This window comes from Vipera berus (assembly GCF_964194415.1).
Source record: "Vipera berus genome assembly, chromosome: Z".
Lineage (NCBI taxonomy): Eukaryota > Metazoa > Chordata > Lepidosauria > Squamata > Viperidae > Vipera > Vipera berus.
Window position 1 is genome coordinate 19,099,288 of NC_138205.1, and position 21,750 is coordinate 19,121,037.

The window sequence follows — 21,750 nt, forward strand, 5'->3', positions numbered from 1 at the left end:
CGACAGAAGGAGACTGCTTCTAGTCAGAGTTCGTGAATTTCATGACTGAGTAGTTTTCAACTCTTGTCTCTCTCATATACAGAGATTGTTAATAAAGAAAGACATGGGTGGGGAAACTATGTTTGGATCAATCTTTGGCTGTTCCTAGAATAACTTGTTTATAAATAGAGTTTTGAAATATGAGGCTGAGGGTCTTTCCCAGCTCTGAGCAAAATAAATAAATAAAATGCTTTCCCTTGGTGAGCGGGAAAGTAAGGCAGCAAGCATTGTGCTTCTCTGGTTGCCAATTCCTGCCCCATTTCTTGTGCTTCTGTCCCCAATCACCGCAGTGATCAGCCTTTCGTGTTTGGTAATGGGTCATTGAGCCCAGTGGATTTTGGACACCTTGAAGTGGCCCTTGGATGGTGTGAAAATCAGGAGAGAAATGCTGCTTTCACACTGGTCAAGACTCCTTAGGTCTCCCTCAAGTGTTGGGGATGACGTAAAGACGTTGAGGATGACATAAAGACGCTGTCATGGGGACGTGGCAGGAAAAAATGAATGTTGCTAGAATATGTTTGTGCTGGATTATTTTTATTTCTGGAAAATAGAAACCTATTAGAAAAGAGAAGCTGGTTCCCCACACTTACGTATAAGCAGATCAGTGTTTTTTTTTAAAGTGTACCTATGTGGTCTACTGTGTTGTGCCAAGCTCCATCGTTTTTGTGTATTCATCTTATTGCGTGAACTTTAAAATGGGTTAATTCAGCACAGGTTAAATATATTGTCTAAACCAGGGGTGTCAAATTCAATTTCATTGAGGGCCACATCAGCATTGTGGTTGCCCTCGGGGGGACGGGTGGGTATGGCCTGGGTGGGCGCGGCCTACTGGGTGGGCGCAGCTGGAGTGCGTATGGCCTACTGGGTGGGCATGGCCAGCTCTACATCATTGGCATCAAGGGTGCCTATGGGGGCCTGGGAAGGAGTGGGACAGATCTGGGGGTCTCTGGCAGAAGGAGGGTCTCTGGGCCAGGGCCAAGGCAGTGGGGGCCGTTCCCTCACTGTTTCCAGGATGGCTTCCGGGGCCACATGGAACCACTTTGCGGGCCGGATCCGGCCCCCGGGCCTTGTGTTTGACATGTCTGGTCTAAACTCAGCCTGATTCTTAGCCAGGCGGCACATGCTCACATAAAGCAAGGGTCACCTAGCTTTTTTTTTTGTAAAGGGCCAGATAGCAATAGCAACAGCACTTAAACTTAGTGCTTTGCAGCCATCTCTGAGAGGTTTACAGAGTCAGCATATTGATCCCAACAATCTGGCTCCTCCTTTTACCAACCTCAGAAGGATGGAAAGCTAAGTCAACCTTGAGCCGGTCAGGATCGAACCCCTGGCAGTCAGCAGAATTAGCCTGCAGTACTGCATTCTAACCACAGCACCACCACGGTTCATCCGGCCCCCCCTCTCCCTTTGCAGGCCCAGCTGCTAGTTGTGTAGGGACAGAAACACGGTAGCCATTGGACAGCACGAGCTGACCAACAAAAAGGCTGCTGATAGGCTTCTGTTGCCCAGGGCACCACAGCCCCGCCCCTTGCCCTAAGAGTGACTGCAACACAGACCTGGTGATCTGCCACCTACCTGTCCATTGTTGGCTTATGAGCCACATAAAAAGAGGCACAGATAGACCTCGACTTACAACCACAGCTGAGCCCAAAATTTCCATTGCCAAGCAAGGCAGCTGTTAAAGTGAGTTGCACCCCATTTTACGACCTTTTTTTTTTTTGGCCACAGTTTTTAAACGAACCACTGCAGTTGTTAAACGAATCAGGCGGTCATTGACCGAATCTGGCTTGCGTTATTGCCTTTGCTCGTCTGAAGCCGGCTGGGAAGGTTTACAAATGATGATCGCGTGACAATGGGGTAGCGGAACTGTCATACATACGTGCCAGTCGCCGAGTGCCTGAATTTTGATCACGTGAGCACGATCGACAGTTTGTGTGAAAGACGGCCATAAGTCCCCCCTCCTTTTTTTTTAGTGCCGTTGTAACTTCAAACAATCACTGAGCAAATGGTTCTGTGCCGAGGACTACCTATAAATTGGACCGGGTTTGACCTAGTTTGCTGTAAAGGAACCTTTACTTTCATTTGAGGAGTTACAGCTTCTGCATTTGTCCCCCTGCAGAGACTCTCTGTTCCATGGGCATGGTTCAGCAGCTGGTGGCTCTGGTCCGATCTGAACACAGTACCTTCCATGAGCATGTCCTGGGAGCCCTGTGCAGGTATCAACAGGAGTGAGGTTCAGCGAACTAGAAGTGGGATTTGGATGTGGGGAAAATGTCCCTGGCAGAACCGGTGAAGGACTATCTTGTGTAAAAGAGGTAGCTCAAGGAAGAGGGCCGAAAAAAGCCACAAGGATAAAATTGCCAGAGCTGCAGTTATTAGGGTGATCGTCATCAAGGGGGAACCACTGAGATTTGCCCAAGTCCAGATATTGCTCTAATCGTTGTTTTCAAACTTGGCAGCTTTTAAGGTGTGTGGACTTTCAAAACTCCCAGAATTCCACAGCCAGGTTGCTGGTTGGTGCCTTCTGGGAGTTGAGGTCCACACATTTGAAAAGTCGCCAAGTTCGAAAAACGCTGCTCTTAAATAATAAAACCTAAGTGGACTAGAGGGCTGAGAACTAAATTACTGTTTTTATTGTTTTAATAAATGTTTTTAATATTTGGAATGGTAATATATTTCTTGTATTGTAAGCCACCCAGAATCATTGACTGAGACTGGGAAGCTATAGAAATAAATTTATTCCATTCATTCATTCATTCATTTATCCATTCATTCATTCATGCATTCCGCTTTTATTATTTTTAGAAATAACTCAGCAGCTGACATATCCAACATACTTTTCCTCCTCCCATTTTCCCCACAACAACAACAACCCTGTGAGGTGGGTTGTGTTGAGAGAGAGTGACTGGCTCAAAATCATCCACCTGGCTCTCATTGGCTAATGAGGACTTGAATTCACAGTCTCCTGCTTCCTAACCTAGTGCCTTCATCACTAGACCCAATTGGCTCTTTATTTAAATTTATTGTAGCTGCACACGCCAGTGGACACCGGATGGCTTACAAATGCAATACATACATACATACATTTAAAAACATGCAATTGCACAATTATAAAATACTGCTTACCATTTGAGTAGGAGAAAGACTAGTGATTGTTGAATGGCTGGCAGGAGCATTGAGCGGAAACCGTTCTTTCTCCATTCTTTGAGGCCCTGATTGCGTTTGTTAATTTATTACGTGGATATTAGGCTTTTTTTATCCAAGATTAGCTCACAGGGATCTTTCATCATGTTAACATTATTTTATGAAGAACCTACTAAATGCAACAGACAATATTGTGAATATGTAGCTTTGTCCTTGGTGTTTTCTTGGGCTCCAGATTTCATTTTAAATAAAACCCAAGATTCGGCTGGCCCAGCCTTGCTAGCTTACAAGCCTTTTGAGTCACCCCGAGATTTGACTGGCCCTGATCCTGTTAAACTTTTAAGAAGACACTGAAGAAGTGGCTATTCCCTCCACCATCAGGGCCCAAGATGTTTTAGGAGCTCACCCCGGAAAGTGGATGATTGATGAGCTCTGACTGTTTCTTATTTCAAGTTTTGTTTTTATCATTGTACGCCGCCCAGACTCCCATTTTTTGCGAGTCGGCAGGTCATATGAAGCCGTAAACAAATAAATGGCAAAATAAAACCAAAAAATGTTTGGTTATCTCCCAGCCAACAAAAAAACATGGCTGCTTATCCATGTCTGTACCATATATGCATATGATCAATATATACCATGATACAATATGCTGTATTCCTTTTTCTTCTATTTCTTTTACTCTTTCCCCCCCTCCTTCGTTAACTTATTAAATGAATAAAGGACACCCCGGGGGGGGGGTTGTTTGTGTTTTTAACAGATTGTTAACTTCCCATTTGCCCACCTCTAAACCTTGCTTATTTCTTTCCCTCTGTTTGACTGGTATCCCACCTTGAACTTTCCAGCCTGGTAACAGATTTCCCCCAAGGTGTGCGAGAGTGCCAAGAGCCGGAATTAGCGCTGGAGGAACTGCTAAGGGAACGATGTCAGCTGCTTAAAAATCAAGAAGAATTCCAGGTAGGCCTGGGTCAAGCTATTCCTACCGTCCCCTCCACTTCTTCAGTTACCTGATGCTGTTCTTATGCTCAAGAAAGACTTTGTCTCTGCTATTTTTTTAGCATCTTGAGGTACGTTTTGATAAAGAGTGGCAAAGCAGGGTAAGATAACGTGGGCCAGAAAGGTGATTGTTCAAGAAACGGGGAGGGGCTAGCTAGCCTGAAGAAATCTGAGAAAAAGAAATGAGGAGGAAACATAAACATCTATACCAGGCTGAAAATTATGAAAACAACAGGTTCCAAGGAAGTATAATGCAGCAAAGAGGCTGATTTGGAGGGCGTATGTCAGGACCCACCCCAATCCACGTCTTAGGAAGATAAAAACTCTGGGAGTCAGTTCTAGTCCAAAAGGAATCTTTACTAGGACATGCTTGGTTGTGGGAATACAAGACAGGACTTAGTATTGTTTTACAAATTGAAATTTTAGAAAGGGTACCCGGTTCAACCCCCCCCCCTTCCCTCAACCCCATTTGGTCAGCCCCCATCCTTCTACTTCGTGTCATCCCTTTCGTGGGGAAAAAAAAGAACTTCAAATCTTTATGGTTATTGCCTTCTTCCTCTCCAGAATTTAAAGAAGACACAAGCCAGATGCCTTCTTCTCTAACCCTCCCTTTTTTTTTGTTCCCCCCAGTTCAAAAGGTTCCCTTGGTCTTTGAAATAACCTAAGGCAGGCTGAATCCACATCCGCTCCTCCTTCCTCGGGAGATGGCAGAATCCATAGGGGGGGGGAATAATGTTTTAAACATACATCTATGAATGTGATATAAATGGATTCTGACAGTGTATATGTTTAATATTTTTTAAGAAAAAAAATAGACCAAATAATAGGTGAATAGGAACCTTGGAATCTCTTTGGATAAGGTTAGGACAGGAGCAGAACAGAATAACAGAGTTGGAAAGGATCTTGGAGGTCATCTAGTCCAACCCCCTGCTCAGGCAGGAAAACCCTATACCATTTCAGACAAATGGCTGTCCAGTCTTTTCTTAAAAAACCTCCAGTGTTGGAGCATCCACCACTTCTGGAGGCAAGTCATTGACTGATTAATTGTTCTAAATGTCATGAAATTTCTCCTAAGTTCTAGGTTGTTTTTCTCCTTAGTTCTAGGTTGTTTTTCTCCTTGATTACTGTCCACCCATTGCTTCTTGTCCTGCCTTCAGGTGCTTTGGAGAATAGACAAGTGATTGTCCTCTGAATGGCTGCTTCCGGTGAGGTCACTGCAGAACAGCGGTTTCTGTGGGTTTGAGTGTTGAGAGACAAAGGGATCAGCCATCTTGGCTTGCAACTGTTGCACAGCCTTTTAAAGAACACCATATGTGCAAGCCTCACTTTCTAATCACTTTTAGAAATTGGTTATTGGCCATTTTAAAGTTATTAGAGATCTTTGGAACAATAGATTTGAAAAGTTATGCGTAAGAGCTTAAAAGACTTTGAAATGAAGAGTAAAAGACCTAAGAATTTGATCTAAGAAAGTTATAAATGGATTAACGATTCAGATAAATTTGGAATATTGCTAAGATTTTGGAATTGACTATAAAAAATTAGTTTCACATGGGAAACTTGACTTATTTTGGCTATTCTGGCTATTGTAAGTCATAACTTACATAAGTTACTTTAGGACAGGGGTCTTCAAACTTGGCCCTTTTATGACTTGTGGACTTCAACTCCCAGAATTCCTTAGCCAGCGTCCAGAAGTCATAAAAGGGCCAAGTTTGAAGACTTCTGCTTTAGGATTTTAGAAGCTGGACATCAGTTTAAAGGGGGCTTACAGATTCTGAACAGAAGGGAAAAAATACCAGCCTGTTACTGATGTCAGTTAATCCTGGAATTTATGAAATGACACAAAATATTATAATATCAAAAACAGTAAAGGAGAGATCTTTGAAGAACAAAGCCAGAAGTTAGTAGCTACAAAATCAACAATGTCAGTAATAATGTCTCATTCTATGGATTATGTCCAAAAGATGTCAGTGAAAAAATGACAGTTGTGGAGCAAATTTTATCTGACAAGACAGAAAAAGTACTGAAAGTGGACCTACAAATAACAGGCCAAGAAAATAATGTGGGAAAAGATGCTTTATTGGGTATACAAAAGAAACTGAGGTTTTAAAACTTAAAAGGGAAGTATAAATAATAAACCAAGAGAATGACCTGGAAAACATTTTCTTATTAAATGAACAAAAGAGGCTTAAAACCCTTGAAGGATTTTTGTGCAATGGGACAAAGAAAAATTGAAGAGAAATTAACAATATTTGATTGCATTAGAATAAGACCATTAGAAGCAAAAGGAGGAAATATAAAGTTGTCTTATTTGATCAAGACCCAGTTTGGTCTCGAGCATGGGCATTCAACCTTTTGGCTTACCTCAGCCACACTGAGTAAAGAGGAATTGTCTTGGGCCACATATAAAATGCATAATAAAGTCTATGTAAATTACATAATAAATAAAAGTTTACAATCTTGTAGGGATGTGCTAGCTGCCCAGGGCTGCATGTGGCTCATGGACCACAAGTTGAACATGCCCGATCTAGTAGTTAAGGCACCAGGCTAGAAAGCAAGAGTCCATGAGTTCAAATCCCTCCCTAGTCGTGAAAGCCATCTGGGTGTCTGGGCCAGTCACTTACAGTTACTAAACTTGTTGATATTTGTTGTGATAAAGATTGGATGTCACTACAGTACTTCATAGGGACGCAGTGGGTTAGGACGCTGAGCTTGTCGATCAGAAAGTTGCTTAGTTGCTTAGTGATGGAAATTTCCAGTCCTGATTACCTTAGGACGACCTGTATAACAAAAGTCGTTTCAGTATTCATATCTCTGGTGTTCAAGTCGGGTCTGCCTTGGGCTGACAGGCTGTTGGTTATTCTCCGCTTCCATGCAGGCTTTGATCAAAGAGGTGCTGCTTTTTTCATGATGGCCCCAGATTTGTATATTTGCCCTTACAAACTGCATTGGCCTCTCCTTTCAAAAAACGCTCTGGAAGATGACAAAAGACAGAGCTGTCCTGGAGAGATCACGCCGATGAAGATTAAAAATTAATTATGTAACTAACGAGGATGATAATGTATTCTTACTGGATTAGTTGACAGCTTGCTTAGTAATTTAAGAAGCCTACTAAGTAATTTTAGAATATAAACAGTGCCTGCTGGATTGGACTCTCTCCTGTCTAGTCCAGCAGTCAGTTCTCACAGTGGTCAATCAATTGCACAAAACCATCCAGGGAAAAAAATCTTTACTTTTGTCTAAAAATAACAAGTCATTCAGAAATCAAAATTGGAAGGTGTTTTTTTTTTGGAGGGCAGGTACTCTTATTATTAGAATAGAGCTGGAGGTGACCTTAGAGGTCTTCTAGTCCACCCCCTGTACCATTTCAGACAAGTGGCTGTTCAGTCTCTTCATAAAAACCTCCAGTGATAAAGCACCCACAGCTCTTCAAGGCAAGCTTGGTTTATTGTTCTCACTTTTAGGAAGTTTCTCCTTAATTCCAGGTTGCTTCTCTCCTTGATTAAGTTTCCTCCGTTGCTTCTTGTCTTGTCTGCTGGTGCTTTGGAAAATAAGTTGACCCCCTCCTCTTTGTCACCTCAGATATTGGAATACTGCTATCATGTCTCCCCTAGTTCTTTTTTCTGTAGACGAGTCATAACCAATTCCTGCAATCGTTCTTCATATGTTTTTGTCTCCAGGCCTTTAGTCATCTTAATTTGCACTGTTGGATGATGAATTTTTCACTAAAAATCCACTAATTCACCTCCAAGGCCAGTACGGTAACCCATAGCTAACCATCACCTGAGCAGAAAATGGTTGCCGATTCTCTGCTGTCAGCCCCACAGACTAGTTTTTGTCTTTATGCAGGAATATGACTTTTATGGACTTATGCATCACAGACTATATTAAATGTTTTATAATGCAAACAATATGGTGCTGTTAAGATAAAGGTAGTCCTCGACTTAGACCAGACATGTCAAACACAAGGCCCGGGGGCCAGATCCGGCCCGCGAAGTGGTTTCATGTGGCCCCCGAAGCCATCCTGGAAACAGTGAGGGAACGGCCCCCACTGCCTTGGCCCTGGCCCAGAGACCCTCCTTCTGCCAGAGACCCTCAGATCTGTCCCACTCCTGCCCTGGCCCCCATAGGCACCCTTGATGCGAACGATGTAGAGCTGGCCATGCCCACCGAGTAGGCCATATGCACTCTAGCCACGCCCACCCAGTAGGCCACGCCCAATGTCAGCACCCCACCGTCCTGTGCGCTCCCACAGAGAGGGCCTCCTCAGGGTGCCACCGCTCAAGGAATGTCGGCTGGTGGCCCCCAGGGGGAGGGCATTCTCAGTAGGTGCGCCAGCCCTCTGGAACAGCTTACCAACCGAAATCCGGATGGCCCCTGACCTCCGTACCTTCCGTCGCGACTTAAAAACTTTCCTGTTCCAGCAGTCCGGCCTGGCATGATAGCGTTAATTGGGGTCCCAGTTTGTTTTCATTAGTGTTTCTTATTATTTTTATTGTTCAATCTGTATACATTCCTTCCTCTGTACACCGCCCCGAGTCCCTCGGGAGAAGGGCGGTTTATAAAAACTAATAAATAAATAAATAAAAAAAATACCCACCCAGCCCCCTAAAGGCAACCGCGATGCTGATGCGGCCCTCAATGAAATTGAGTTTGACACCCCTGACTTAGACCATAGAACATAGAATAATAGGGTTGCAAGAAACCTTACAGCCGTGGTGGTGAACTTATGGCACACGTGCCACAGGTGGCACAGAGCCCTCTCTGTGGGCACGCACACTGTCACCCCAGTCCTAGGCCTTCAGCTGGGTTTTATAAAACCTTTTTGCTTTAGGCCTCCACCACCGTGTTCCAAAGAAAAAAAAGAAGGTTCAATCAATTTCAACTTCTTGCGGGGAAAAAAAGATCTCGCAAAGTTGGAATTGACTGATTGAACTTTTTAGTCCCACCTAGTCTGCCATTACTACCACAGCCATGCCCACCCAATGGGCCACGCCTACCCAATGGGCCACACCCACCCAGTGGGCCACACCCATTAATGGGCCACGCCCACCAGGCACCCGACGATATATAAGTGGGTTTGGGGTTGCAGTTTGGGCATTCAGTCTCTAAAAGGTTTGCCATCACTGCCTTAGAGCCAAAAGCTGGACAGGGATAGCCGAAGGACCAGATGTGGCTCACGGCTGTAAAATGCCCAAGTCTGGTCAAGATCCTTCTGTATCTTGAGTCTATTTTCTATAGTGTTGTCTTTTTTTCCCCCAAGTTGGTGTCATCTGGAAATGTGATGAGTTCCCCTTCTAACCCCTCATCTAAACCATTTACGAAGTTTTTGAAGAGGTCTGGGCCTAAGACAGAACCTGCATGGTTCCCTCCATTTTGATGTAGTTCCATTGAGAGCTTCACGTTGAGTGCGATTGGTCTGCCATTGTGAAGCCATCTGGCGGTGGCATTATCTATCCCACATTATTCCGTCTTATCAAGAAGTAGGCCATGATCTACTTTGTCAAGTGCCCTACTGAAGTCTAAGTAAAACATGTCTGGATGACAAAGTTATTTGGTAGATTTGTCAGGAACAAATTTGTTTGATATTCCACTTGATGCCCAGTTTGTCTTCCAGTTGATGTCAGAGTAGTTAAAAGTCCCCCCATTACTACGGCGGTGTGCTTCCTCCACACCTCAGCTGATTAGCAAAAAGGTCACCTATTTCCTGTCCACGCTGCTAACATCGAATGTTATTGCTTGACAAGAGATGAAGAAGTAGCCATTTCATATGTTAAACTTGGGTATTGCTTTAAGAGATTGCGTTAAGGTTGGGAGGGGGGAAGAGGAGGACTGTACCTTCAAGGCCATCTGAAATTGGACGGAAGGGAAACTGATTCTTTAAATTAATTGGAGAATATGATTAATGACAACATTAGAAAGGTGGAGAATTGTGTTTTAATATATTGTGCAAAGGGACACGGTGGCTCAGTGGGTTAGGACGCTGAGCTTCTCGATCAAATGGTCAGCAGTTTGGCGGGTCGAATCCTGAGTGCCGCGTAGCAGAGTGAGCGCCTGTTACTCGTCCCAGCTTCTGCCAACCTAGCAGTTTGAAAGCACGTAAAAATGCAAGTAGAAAAATAGGGACCACTACGGTGGGAAGGTAACAGCGTTCCGTGCGCCTTTGGCGTCTAGTCGTGCCGGCCACATGACCACGGAGACGTCCTCGGACAAGCGCTGGCTCTTCGGCTTTGAAACGGAGATGAGCACCGGCCCCTAGAGTTGGAAACGACTAGCACGCATGTGCGGGGGAACCTTTACCTTTACTTTTTTATATTGTGCAAGGGGTGGAGATTTCAGATCCCAGCTTCCTTCGAGCAAGTGTTGCCGGTGTATGAGGCTAAATAAAGGACTTTTAAGGTAAACAATGCCTCAGAGTCACTTGAAAAGCCCATACGTCGGAAACTTGACATTTCTTCTGTTTGTTTGGGTGGTAAGTAGTATACATCTATGGCAACATCATTCCTTTTTTTTTCTTTTATATTAGCCCAACTGTATTCAAGAAGGTTTTCATTCTTGGAGTTGTTGGGGTTTTTTTGTTTTTTGTTTTTTGCATTTCTGTAGAGGTGTAGTTATTTCTTACGTATAATGCAATTCCACGTGCTCTTTTATTAGGTCGGTTTCTTTTGCACAATTTAAATCCTTCTAGCAGTACCTTCCAGTGGGTCTCAACCCACCAAGTTTCGTTGATGGCAACAGTATTGTACCTGCCTTTGTATACTAGCACAGGGCTTCCCAACTATGAGCTGTTTGCAACCAGGCTGTGGAAATGGAGAGAGTGCACATCTTCATCCCCACTTGCGTGAGCAGCGAACAAGTACATCCATGCGTGTTCCATTTGGGCTTGCGTGTACGCCGCTCATGCAAATGGAGCTGCACACACACACGCTTGCTGGCCACTCGTGTGGAATTATCCCCTCTCCCCCACTCCCTCCAGTCCGCAAACCTGGAAAGGTTGGGTAAATCTGTATTAGAACTTCAGGTTTGCCCTGTTTGTTCCTCATGCTTCAAGTATTAAATGTATAGATATCTGAGTCCTTTTGACTAACACCAGGGTTAGGCAACCTTGGCTCTTTTATGACTCGTGGACTTCAACTCCCAGAATTCCTGAGCCAGCATGGCTCAGCTTGGAAACCTCTTCCTTTCCCCTCAGCATGGCTGGCTCAGGAATTCTGGGAGTTGAAGTCCACGAGTCATAAAAGAGCCAAGGTTGCCTACCCCTGGATTAACCCTTCATTTACTTCCTACGTCTCCTGTTTTATATTTCCTTATTTCTCATCACCTGATTGGTTGTCTTGAGGTTTGTGCTTGTCTTGAAGTTCATGCTTGGGATTAGATCCCAAAGACTTAGTGCCATTCGTTTAGCAACTGTTCAAAGTTACAGTCGTCCTGAAAAAAGTGATTTATGGCCATCGCAGCATTCCCCAGGGTCTCGTGATCAAAATTTGGGTGCTTGGCAACTGGCATGTATTTATTTCTATAGCTGCAGAGTCCTGGAGTCATGTGATTGCCATCTGCAGTCTTCCCAGCTGGCTTCCACCAGTGGGGAAAGCTGGATTTCATTTAATGACTGGGTGATTCGCTTGACAAGTGCTGTGGTTCGCTTAATAGCTGGCTGAGGAATTCTGGGAGCTGAAGTCCACAAGTCTTTAAAAGTTGTCAAGGTTGCAGATCCCTGCTGTATATGCCAAATGTAGGATCCCATTGTTCAGCACCCAAAAGGGTATGTGGGAGATGGTGCCTTTCCATGCAATACAAGCTGCGTTTGTGAATTTCTTTATGTAACTGAGACAGGCAGTCTGGTACTCTGTAGATGTTTGGGACTTCAGCTATCATCAGTCCTACCCAGTATGGCCGCCGGCAAAAAAATTCTGGGAGTTGTCATCCAGAGCAACCAGAGGGCACCAGATTGCCAATCATGGTTCTAGCTGCCGTCTCTGCTTTAGCATGAATTGAGGATTGGGGAGGGGGAGGAAGAGAGCGATGTTACTTTGGTGCAAGTGGCTCTCTTGCATTTTCCTGGAACAGACAATTTCCCCACCCCTGCTGTTAGCAGCCGACAGTTTTCAACGAACATAGCAATTAGGTTGCACCGGGCTTGATAATTAAACAATTGGCATAATGGAGTAAGTGGAGGGGATGAGAAAAGCAACTTCACGGTTCTGTCTTTTAACTACCACCCTTCCTATTTCTCTTGCCAGGCCCCATAACGTTGCCAGATGGAAACATGATGGTCCCTTTCTTACGCACAAGTAGCTATGGGGCCATGTTTGCAACAGACTCAGGAAGACTGTTTTGGGTTTTTCTCTGGCCCATCCTTAGTATAAGGGAGGCAGCTGGGCACGTATCGGTCCGAGTCATATAATAATAATAATAATAATAATAATAATAATAATAATAATAATAATAATAATAATAATAATAATAATAATAATTATAATAATAATAATAATAATAGTAATAATAATTTAATTTAATTTAATTTAATTTCTATACCGCCCTTCTCCCGAAGGACTCAGGGCAGTGTACAGGGCAAATACAATAAAAATACAGTATACAAAAGTTAAGAAATAATTAAATAATGTCACCCAATTACAATAAAAATTAATACAATTAATATTAAAATGATTAATATTAAAATACCCCATACGTATGCTTTTGAGTTACTGTGATCAGCTATGTACTAGGATGCCCACCCTGCTTATTTCTAGTACAGATGGAATCATTTATTGCATATTCAGTTCTTTCTTTCTTGGGAAGACAAAAAAAAAGTGGGGTTTGATGTAGTGGTTAAAGCACCAGATTGTTGTTGTTAGCTGCGAAGCCGTGTCTGACCCATCGCGACCCTATGGACAACGTTCCTCCAGGCCTTCTTGTCCTCTACCATCTTCTGGAGTCCATTTAAGCTCACGCCTACTGCTTCAGTGACTCCATCCAGCCGCCTCATTCTCTGTCGTCCCCTTCTTCTCTTGCCCTCCACCTTTCCCAGCATTAGGCTCTTCTCCAGTGAGTCCTTCCTTCTCATTAGGTGGCCAAAGTATTTGAGTTTTAGCTTCAGGATCTGGCCTTCTAAAGAGCAGTCAGGGTTGATCTCCTCTAGGACTGACCGGTTTGATCGCCTTGCAGTCCAAGGGATTCACAGGAGTCTTCTCCAGCACCATAGTTCAAAGGCCTCAATTCTTTGGCACTCAGCCTTTTTTATGGTCCAACTTTCACTGCCATACATTGCAACTGGGAAGACCATAGCCTTGACTATACCGCACTTTTGTTGGCAGGGTGATGTCTCTGCTTTTTAGTGTGCTGTCTAGATTTGCCATGGCACCAGATTAGACACTGAGAAAGCATGAGTTCTAGTCCTGTTTTAGGCACAAAGCCATCTGGGAGACTTGGAGGCCAGTCATTATCTGTCAGTCCTGGGAAGAAGAAGGCATGAGAAACCACTTCAAACACCTTGCCAGGGAAACCAGTCCAGACAGTTGCCAGGAGTCAAAACTGACTGGAAGGCATTTAAAACAAAAACACACACAAACAAATACACAATATTCTACACTCAGAAAACTGCTGTGTTGGCATTCAGCTGACATCTGATTCTCTGCTCATTGCTGTTAGGGCAGGGGTAGGCAACCTCGGCTCTTTTATGACTCATGGACTTCAACTCCCAGAATTCCTGAGTCAGCTGACTCAGGAATTCTGGAAGTTGAAGTCCATGAGTTATAAAAGAGCCGAGGTTGCCTACCCCTGCTGTAGGGTGATCACTCTTCCACCCATCCAAGCTTCAAACCTCAAAGGCATTCTTAAAAACAACAAGAAGAACAACAACCCAGCCTCTTGAGGCATGTTCCATGGATCTCAGGGACCAGCTTCCTCATTCTTCCTCACCTTTGGGAAATCAGTCTGTCTCTCTGGTTCTGTTTGTTCCGTATCTTGCCCAATTTCTTTCTTCTAAATCAGTGGGTCTTCAAACTTGGCCCTTTTATGACTTGTGGACTTCAACTCCCAGAATTCCTCAGCCGGCATAAATAAACCCTAATTGATTTGTTCTTTTCCGATACCCAGGGAAAACGGTTCCCCAATATATTTGTTCTTTTGATTAGCCGGACAGTCCCTATTCTAGAAGATGTGTTTGTATGCTCATATGTGTGTGTATATATAAATACAAATTTAATGAAACGGTGTAATTGAAATAAGCCTATTTACTTTCTTAATTTACCCCTGCTTTCAATTTCCCCCCCTTTCTTTTGTTGTATCCTGTAGGTCAGTTGTTGAATCGTTAGCTGTTTTGATTCTATAGATTGTGCGGGTTAGATTGTATTGTATATAGACAATATGACATTGATAAAGCCATGGATCAGGGTTTTATGATTCGTCACTAAATTGATTCTGTTTCATTTCATTCCATTCATTGTTTGGTTTTTGGTTTTAATTTTCTCTATATCCTTTCTTTTCAATCACTACCGATGGTAATCTTGCCAGCAGGAAGTATATTGTTTATATTCATTTCAGGCAGGTGACACTGCGAGGACTTTTGACTAAAGAGCTTGGTTAAAACATTTGAGGTATAACACATATCAATCCTGTCTTACTTTCAGCATTTTAAAACAGCAGCCATAGCTTTATATTGTAATGCTTAAATACATGATTTCTTTTTTTATGCTTACAAGTGCTAGAAGCTAGTTTGAAATGAAATGTTTTTTAAGATACAAGATACTCAAAATTGGTCTTTAATGGATGTTGAAGAGGAAAAAAAAAAGACAGCCAGTACACGTGAGGTAGATTTGATGCTACCTTTATCCTTATAGGTAGTCCTCATTTAGCAACCACAATTGGGACTGGCAACTTGGTTAAGTGAAATGGTGGTTAAGCGAAACCACGACTGTGTTTATGCTTACTTCAGCTCTCCTTTGGTCTACAGACCTGCAAAATGTGAGGCTTGGTCATAAAGATACTTTTTCATAGCCATAAATGGTTGCTGAATGAGGCAGTTGCTAAACGAGGACCGTCTGTAATGGTATGTGGGAATGGCCCTGGGAACAAGGTGACACTGCCTAGGAAACAGAGAAGTGACAATATAGCCTGCAGCTGGATAATGGGCAGGGAAAGAGAAGGGACCCGAGTTTCCCTGGGCTGTAAAACAGATGGTGGGAGAATTATACTCTCATAATTGAGGAGATTCTATTACTGTAGCTTTACGGTGAAGTAGATTTAGCTTATCCGGTCATGTTTCCCAGCTGGTCTACCTGGGTGGCTGACACTACTAGTGTCATGCTTATTAGTCACGCTTCAAAGGATTGCATTCACATTTTTTTGAGTCTGAAGGTCATGGAAATACTTTGGGCAAGGGTGGATAAGGACAGTCACCTGCTCCCCTGCAGAGATTTTGGTCTACTTTCCCACACTTACCCTAGCTAGACATTGGTCACACCAGTGGGGACTGATGGACGTTAGGGCTTTGCAGGGGGCTGGGGTTGCCTAAGGCTCCTGCAAGTCATTAACTCAGTTCATGTGGACTGCAGCCTAATTGTAAAAGCTTTTCCAGATAGTTATTTTAGATGCCTGGAACAATTTCCCCGTCGCTTTCTCCTGCAGCCTCTTCTGTGAAGGAAGAGAAAATGGGCAACGCGATCCAGGTTTTGTTCCAGTTTACACTAACTGCTGAGTTCTCTCTTTGGCATGGAATGGGTCCTCCCACCCTCAATTAATCCTGCTGGAATACAGCTCTTGGAAGAAGAAAAAGAAGAAGAAATCTTTTTCCACTCACAATTAAGGAAAGCTAATAAATTATGGAGACATATCGTTCATTCTCGTTGGACATGGAAGCTTTCCAAATAAAAATGCCTTACCTTTCTTTCCCCCCTGAAATGCACTCTGAAATTGTCCCGTCAGAGATCTGAGTTGGGACTTGCCTACAAGTAGTCCTTGATTTATGAGTGTAATTGAGAATTATAGCTCAATTAAAGTTGCACCAGTTGTTAAAAAACAGGTCATCATGGCGTCACAGCCAGTTTTGTGACTTTTTTTTTTGGGTGGTGGTGGTGGTCATAAAGTGAATGCCGCAGTTGTTAAGCGAATCCATTGCGACAGGCTTTTTTTTTTGGGACAGAAACTGGAAGTGCCAGTTTCCAGCAAAAATTGTAAATCATGATCACGTGATTTGGGGATGCTGCAAATGGCCGTAAATGTGGGCCAATTGCCGAGGACCCAAAATGTGATCGCTGCAGGGTGGGTGGGGGGGAAAAATCTGGATGTCAGAATTTCCCAGGTCATAGGTAGCCCTGGGAAAGTCCATCATAACTTCATTAAGCACCAGTTGTAAGTCAAGGACTGCCTGTATGAGCTGTAGTGGCCTAACGATAGATAACTACAGGAATTAACACAAAAGTCATTTATTGGGCAGAATGGTGGGGGGTGAAGCAACAGTACTGAGACGGAAGGTTTGTCAGCAAGGCAGATGTTCCTGATTGCTGTCTGCAATGCAAGTTGTCATTAGTTGAGCATTTATTAGTAGTTGTATAAAGTTGCACAAATCTCAAGCGTTTGCCTGATCACCTATTCTTTTTTTTTCTTTTCTTTTAAATTTGCAAAAAAAAAAAAAAGGAAGAGCTGGATTTCTGTGAGACTTTGCTGCGTCTTTGCTTCCATAGTCAACCTGATGAAAACAACATGGACCGGTAGCTTGGCTGTTTGACACGGTGGAAGTTCACACCCATATCTGGATCTCTGCCGGTTGGCGGCCTCTGACGGAAACGCCCCCATTTGTCCGACGTCCGCTGAACCAGCGGTAAGCTGGAGTAAACAGAAGATCTCTTTGGAAACTGCAATATGCTGCTGTTAAGCTGAATGATCAGCAGGAAGACTTTCGTAAGCTGTTGCTGCATAACTTCCTTTCCATCCTCCTGCAAAACGCATCTATTACTAGTAGCTTTCCCCCATCTCAGTGTAGCTTCCCTAGCCTAAAAAAAACATCGTTTTTAAAGGATTCTTTCGATCTTCAATTTCAACTGGGAAATGAGCCCTATTTTTTATTGCGCTTTCCTTGTCTTCATAGTTGCAGTGCTGAGAAGGGAGAGGCGAGGTTGAGTACCTTTGAATGGCTTGGCCATTAAAGCTTTGGAAGAGAAGTCGGTTGGCAGTTCTTTTTCGTTAGGATAGTATTCACAAGCGTGTGCCTTCCAGATGTTCCAATTCCCATCATCCCTCAGCTATCAGTAACAGGGTGTATGATGCTTTATCTGAGTTCACGCAGGTAAGAATTGTAGTCCCAACAGGTATGGAAAACAAAATCTGGGGGAAAACTCTCTTCTAGCTATAACTGAAAGGCAGGAATATTAGCACACTGCTCTTGAACACCGAAGTGCTTTCAACACCTCAGATGTTTTTTTAAAAAAACATTCAAAATCATTTGGCAATCATTCTCTCTCTCTCTCTCTCTCTCTCTCTCTCTCTCTCTCTCTCTCTCTCTCTCTCTCTCTCTCTCACACACACACACACACACACACACACACACACACGATTACTGCGTTTTTGTGCAGAACGTTGGGCAGTCTGGTGAGAGCCATATTTTAATCACTATTAGTTCAGGATGCTGCTTACAACAATGGCTAAGTCTTGGGGGATGATGGGAAGTAAAGAGAATCCACAACTTTCTTTTCCAAATAAGTAATCCAGTACATTTGTTCAGCAAAATGAGCTTTTTTTTTTGGCCTGTGTAGGAATGCAGGATCTGTCTGATAATTTATTTTTAAAAGTGTTTCAAATATGGGAAACTGGAAAAAAGGTACGTCAGATTGGCAAACTTGAGAAGCAGACAGGCTGTTGCTTCAGTAGGGTTGAGGAATGGGTCAGCATACACAGAGGCACGATGAAATTCCATTTTCTTTGCAAGTCTTGGGACCCTGCCTTTTTTTCCCAGCCTTGGAAATGGCTCTCCTGGTTAGGAATGGTGATTGCAGATCTTTGGATATATTTTTTTCATTGGCTTATGTGATGTACACTATTCAAGCAGTTTGTATCTTCTATTACCATGCCTTGCTATTGCTGTATTCTCAACTTAGTTTATTTTTTTTAACAAGTTTCTCTTTCAGGTGATAAGTCTGTCATGTTTTTGTTTTTCCTATCAGCAGAAGCTTGCAAAATGTTGAACACGTCTCTCTCACCTTTCGACATAAATAAACACAAAGAGGGAAGGTGCTAGATCCTGCAAGGGAAGGGGCTGCAGACTGGAAGCCCCTCAGTCCTAAATGCCCTCCTTTGTATCAGCTAATGCCTACCTTAGTGCAATCCCAGAGGCAGGACTGGTAGATTATACAGGCAGTCCTCGACTTACGACCGTAATTGAGCCCAAAGTTTCAGTTGCTAAGCCAGACAGCTGTTAAGTGAGCTGTGCCCCATTTTATGACCTTTTCTCCCAGAGTTGTTAAAACAAATCGTTACAATTTTAAGTGAATCATGTGGTTGTTAAGCGAATCTGGCCTCCCCGTTGACTTTGCTTGTCAGAAGGTTACAAAAGGGGATCACATGACCCTGGGAACACTGCAACCGTCATAAATAAATGCCAGTTGCCGAGTGCCCAAATTTTGATCACGTGTCCATGGGGATGCTGCAATGGTCATAAGTGTACAAACCAATCACAACTCGCTTTTTCAATGCCATTGTAACTTTGAATGGTCATAAGTCGAGGACTTCATGGATTGGGAAATAAAGCAATGAAATTTGCTCCCACTCACTTACATATAACTTGAGACTAACCAGATTTAAGAATGTATGAAACTGGAAAGCAGAGTCAGAACAGCCAAGAACTAAAAAAGTGGACATCAAGTAAACAAGAAGGCTTATTTCTTAGTTTCCAAAATGCTGAGGATGCTCTTGTAGTAACACACATCTTCTTTCTTAGATGTGTGATTATAGGGGTTTGGGTCCAGGGTCCTGAATAAAAACCATTCGCCACATGTAGCATCTCAACTACTGTGATGATTATGTTAGTGGGTATTTCATATTCCATTACAATCAGCTAAATAAAATTTAAACATCAAAAGAAAACTACATTTCACCAAATAGCTATGATTAAAACAGGTTTTAAAATGATTAGTAATTCAAAGAGTTACCTCAGGCCTTTTAACCAAATCTCTGGCTGAGGTTGGACCTGAACTCTGGCGTAAGCTTGAAACCAAGCTGCTTCAGCTATACCAGGGGTAGGCAATCTTGGCTCTTTTATGACTCATGGACTTCAAGTCCCAGAATGCCTGAGCCAGCTGGCTCAGGAATTCTGGGAGTTGAAGTCCATGAGTCATAAAAGAGCCAAGGTTGCCTACCCCTGGGCTATACAGTATGTGAATTGGTTTATGCTCCAATTCTGATTGCCTTTATCCTTAAAGTAATTCCATGGATTTATTAGGGTGAAAATGTTGCACTTTGAAGTGTTTTATATATATATTCTTTGGTATTATTTCTCAACCTTCCCCAACCAGCATGGATTCTGGGAGTTGCATCTTAAAGTTGCCACGGTTGAGGAACACCGCTCTATAGGAGTTACTTCTGTAAATTTGTGTATAAAAATATAGATGTCTGTAAACTTAGCTGCGTTGTCAAGAAAGAAGTGCTCTGCCATTATAATATACAGGCAGTCCTTGATTTACCACCACAGTTGGGATCACAAATTCCATTGCTAACCAAGGCAGCTATGGAGTGAGTTGTGCTCAATTTTACAACCTTTTTTTTTTTTGCTATAGTTGTTAAGTGCATCACTGTGAGTGTTAAATGAATCTGGCTTCCCCCTTGGACTTTGCTTGTAGGAAGCTGGCTAGGAAAGTCACAGATGATGACCACATGACCCTGGGATGCTGCAACTGGCATAAATAAATGTCAATTGCAAAGCTGAATTTTAATTATGTGACCACAGGGGTGCTGCAATGGTTATAAGTGTGAGGACTGATTATAAGGCATTTTTTTCAATGCTGCTGTAACTTTCAAATGTTTGCTAAACAAATGGCTGTAAGTACATGTTTTAAGAAAGGAGACTTATATTAAGAAAGGTTCTGCTTACAGAATTTTAAGAGTACAGTAGTCATTATTTTGTACTTAACAGAGTACTTTGAACACAAAATATGTAAAATTTAACAACAGCAGTTTCAATGAATCTTATGTTCAAAGTCAAGTTGCCATCACATTTGTATATATAGGTCTCAGCCATGATGTCGCTTGTTGGCTTTTAGCTTAGAACAGGGGTTTCAAACTCGCAACATCATGTGACATGTCATGACTTTCCCCCCCCCCATTGCTGGCAATGGGGTGGGCATGGTTTCACCATGATGTATCCTGCCCACGAGCCAGCAGTTTGACACCACTAGCTTAGAACAAGTTTTATAAACTTCAGTTATTTTGGTTCTTCAACTTTATGGCGTAATACAAAATAATAACTTGTAGAACTTGCAGGTTTTTAAATCAATAACCATTCCCCCCCCTTATTCCAAACCACCCTGACAAAAGTACCATTTGGGGGAGGGTTCCTATGCTTAATCCATCAACTCCCAGCTGCCAACTTTGATTATTGCAGCACTATAGGCAGCCATTATACAGTTATGGTAGGGGTTCTACTATCCTAGGTGATTGCAAAACACAGACCTACTTCTCTTTGACAATGAGACCCCTCAGATTCATGAAATCACAGCTGGCTCAGCATCCCGGATGCAGTTTTGTGCTAGCCTTAGACCAGGGGTCAGCAACCCGAAACAGTGAAAGAGCCACTCGGAACCGGTTCCCTCACACAAGGAAAAACTGGGAGCCGCAAAAAATGTGTGCGCATGCGCATACATGCGCACATGCACAGAACAGGGTTTGACTGAAGAATGGAGCCAAGGCGAGATATGCACCTACCCTGCATATTTGAATTGATTGGTTGAACTTTTTTAGTCCCACTTTTATTTTTTTTGGACTACACATAGCAGAAGACTGGGAGCCGCAGGAGACAGCTGAAAGAGCTGCATGCGGCTCCGGAGCTGCGGGTTGCAGACCTGTGCCTTAGACCAGGGTTCTCCAAACTTGGCCCTTTTATGACTTGTGGACTTCAACTCCCAGAATTCCTCAGCTAGGCACGCTGGCTGAGGAATTCTGGGAGTTGAAGTCCACAAGTCATAAAAGGGCCAAGTTTGAAGACCCCTCCCTTAGACCAACAACTACAGAATTGGTTACATTCATGACAGAGTTGTTAGCTGGTGTAATCCCTGGTAATGTCCCCTTCAACTGGGAGGGAAATAATTTGCAATACATGATCATTTTTTAAAAATGCACCAAGAACCTGGTTTAAGTCCGTACTCATGAGAATCGGATAACTGATAGCTCTGGACTGCGTAAGAAAAAAATATTAGTCCCTGATTAGCAGAGTATGTTGCGGCAAAAAAAGAACACGGTTCTCTTTTGTTTGTGGAATAGAAATCTCCACCAAATCGCGTGTATAAAATGCGGTACGGACGTGAGAATGGGCATGGGGCAAAAAGACCATGATATGGCAACGATACAGCAGCCCATGGGGTTGATGGTTGAAAT

At 43.1% G+C, this 21,750-nt stretch overlaps 1 protein-coding gene across 2 annotated transcripts in view; it reads left to right on the forward strand.

Annotated features, from left to right (window-relative positions):
* The window catches only part of LOC308677115 (hsp70-binding protein 1-like), a 29,208-nt gene extending 10,877 nt beyond the window's left edge, over positions 1–18,331 (forward strand). Inside the window, exons 6-8 of one of the 2 annotated variants that reach the window (XM_081343279.1) lie at positions 2,159–2,255; positions 4,026–4,137; positions 16,807–18,319. In XM_081343279.1, coding sequence (XP_081199405.1) covers positions 2,159–2,255; positions 4,026–4,137; positions 16,807–16,884 — 287 coding nt within the window. In that variant the 3' untranslated portion in view covers positions 16,885–18,319. Of the gene's footprint in view, positions 1–2,158; positions 2,256–4,025; positions 4,138–16,806 lie in introns of both variants that reach the window. The other variant, XM_081343280.1, reaches the window with a different exon arrangement.
* The last annotated feature ends 3,419 nt before the right edge of the window (positions 18,332–21,750 follow it).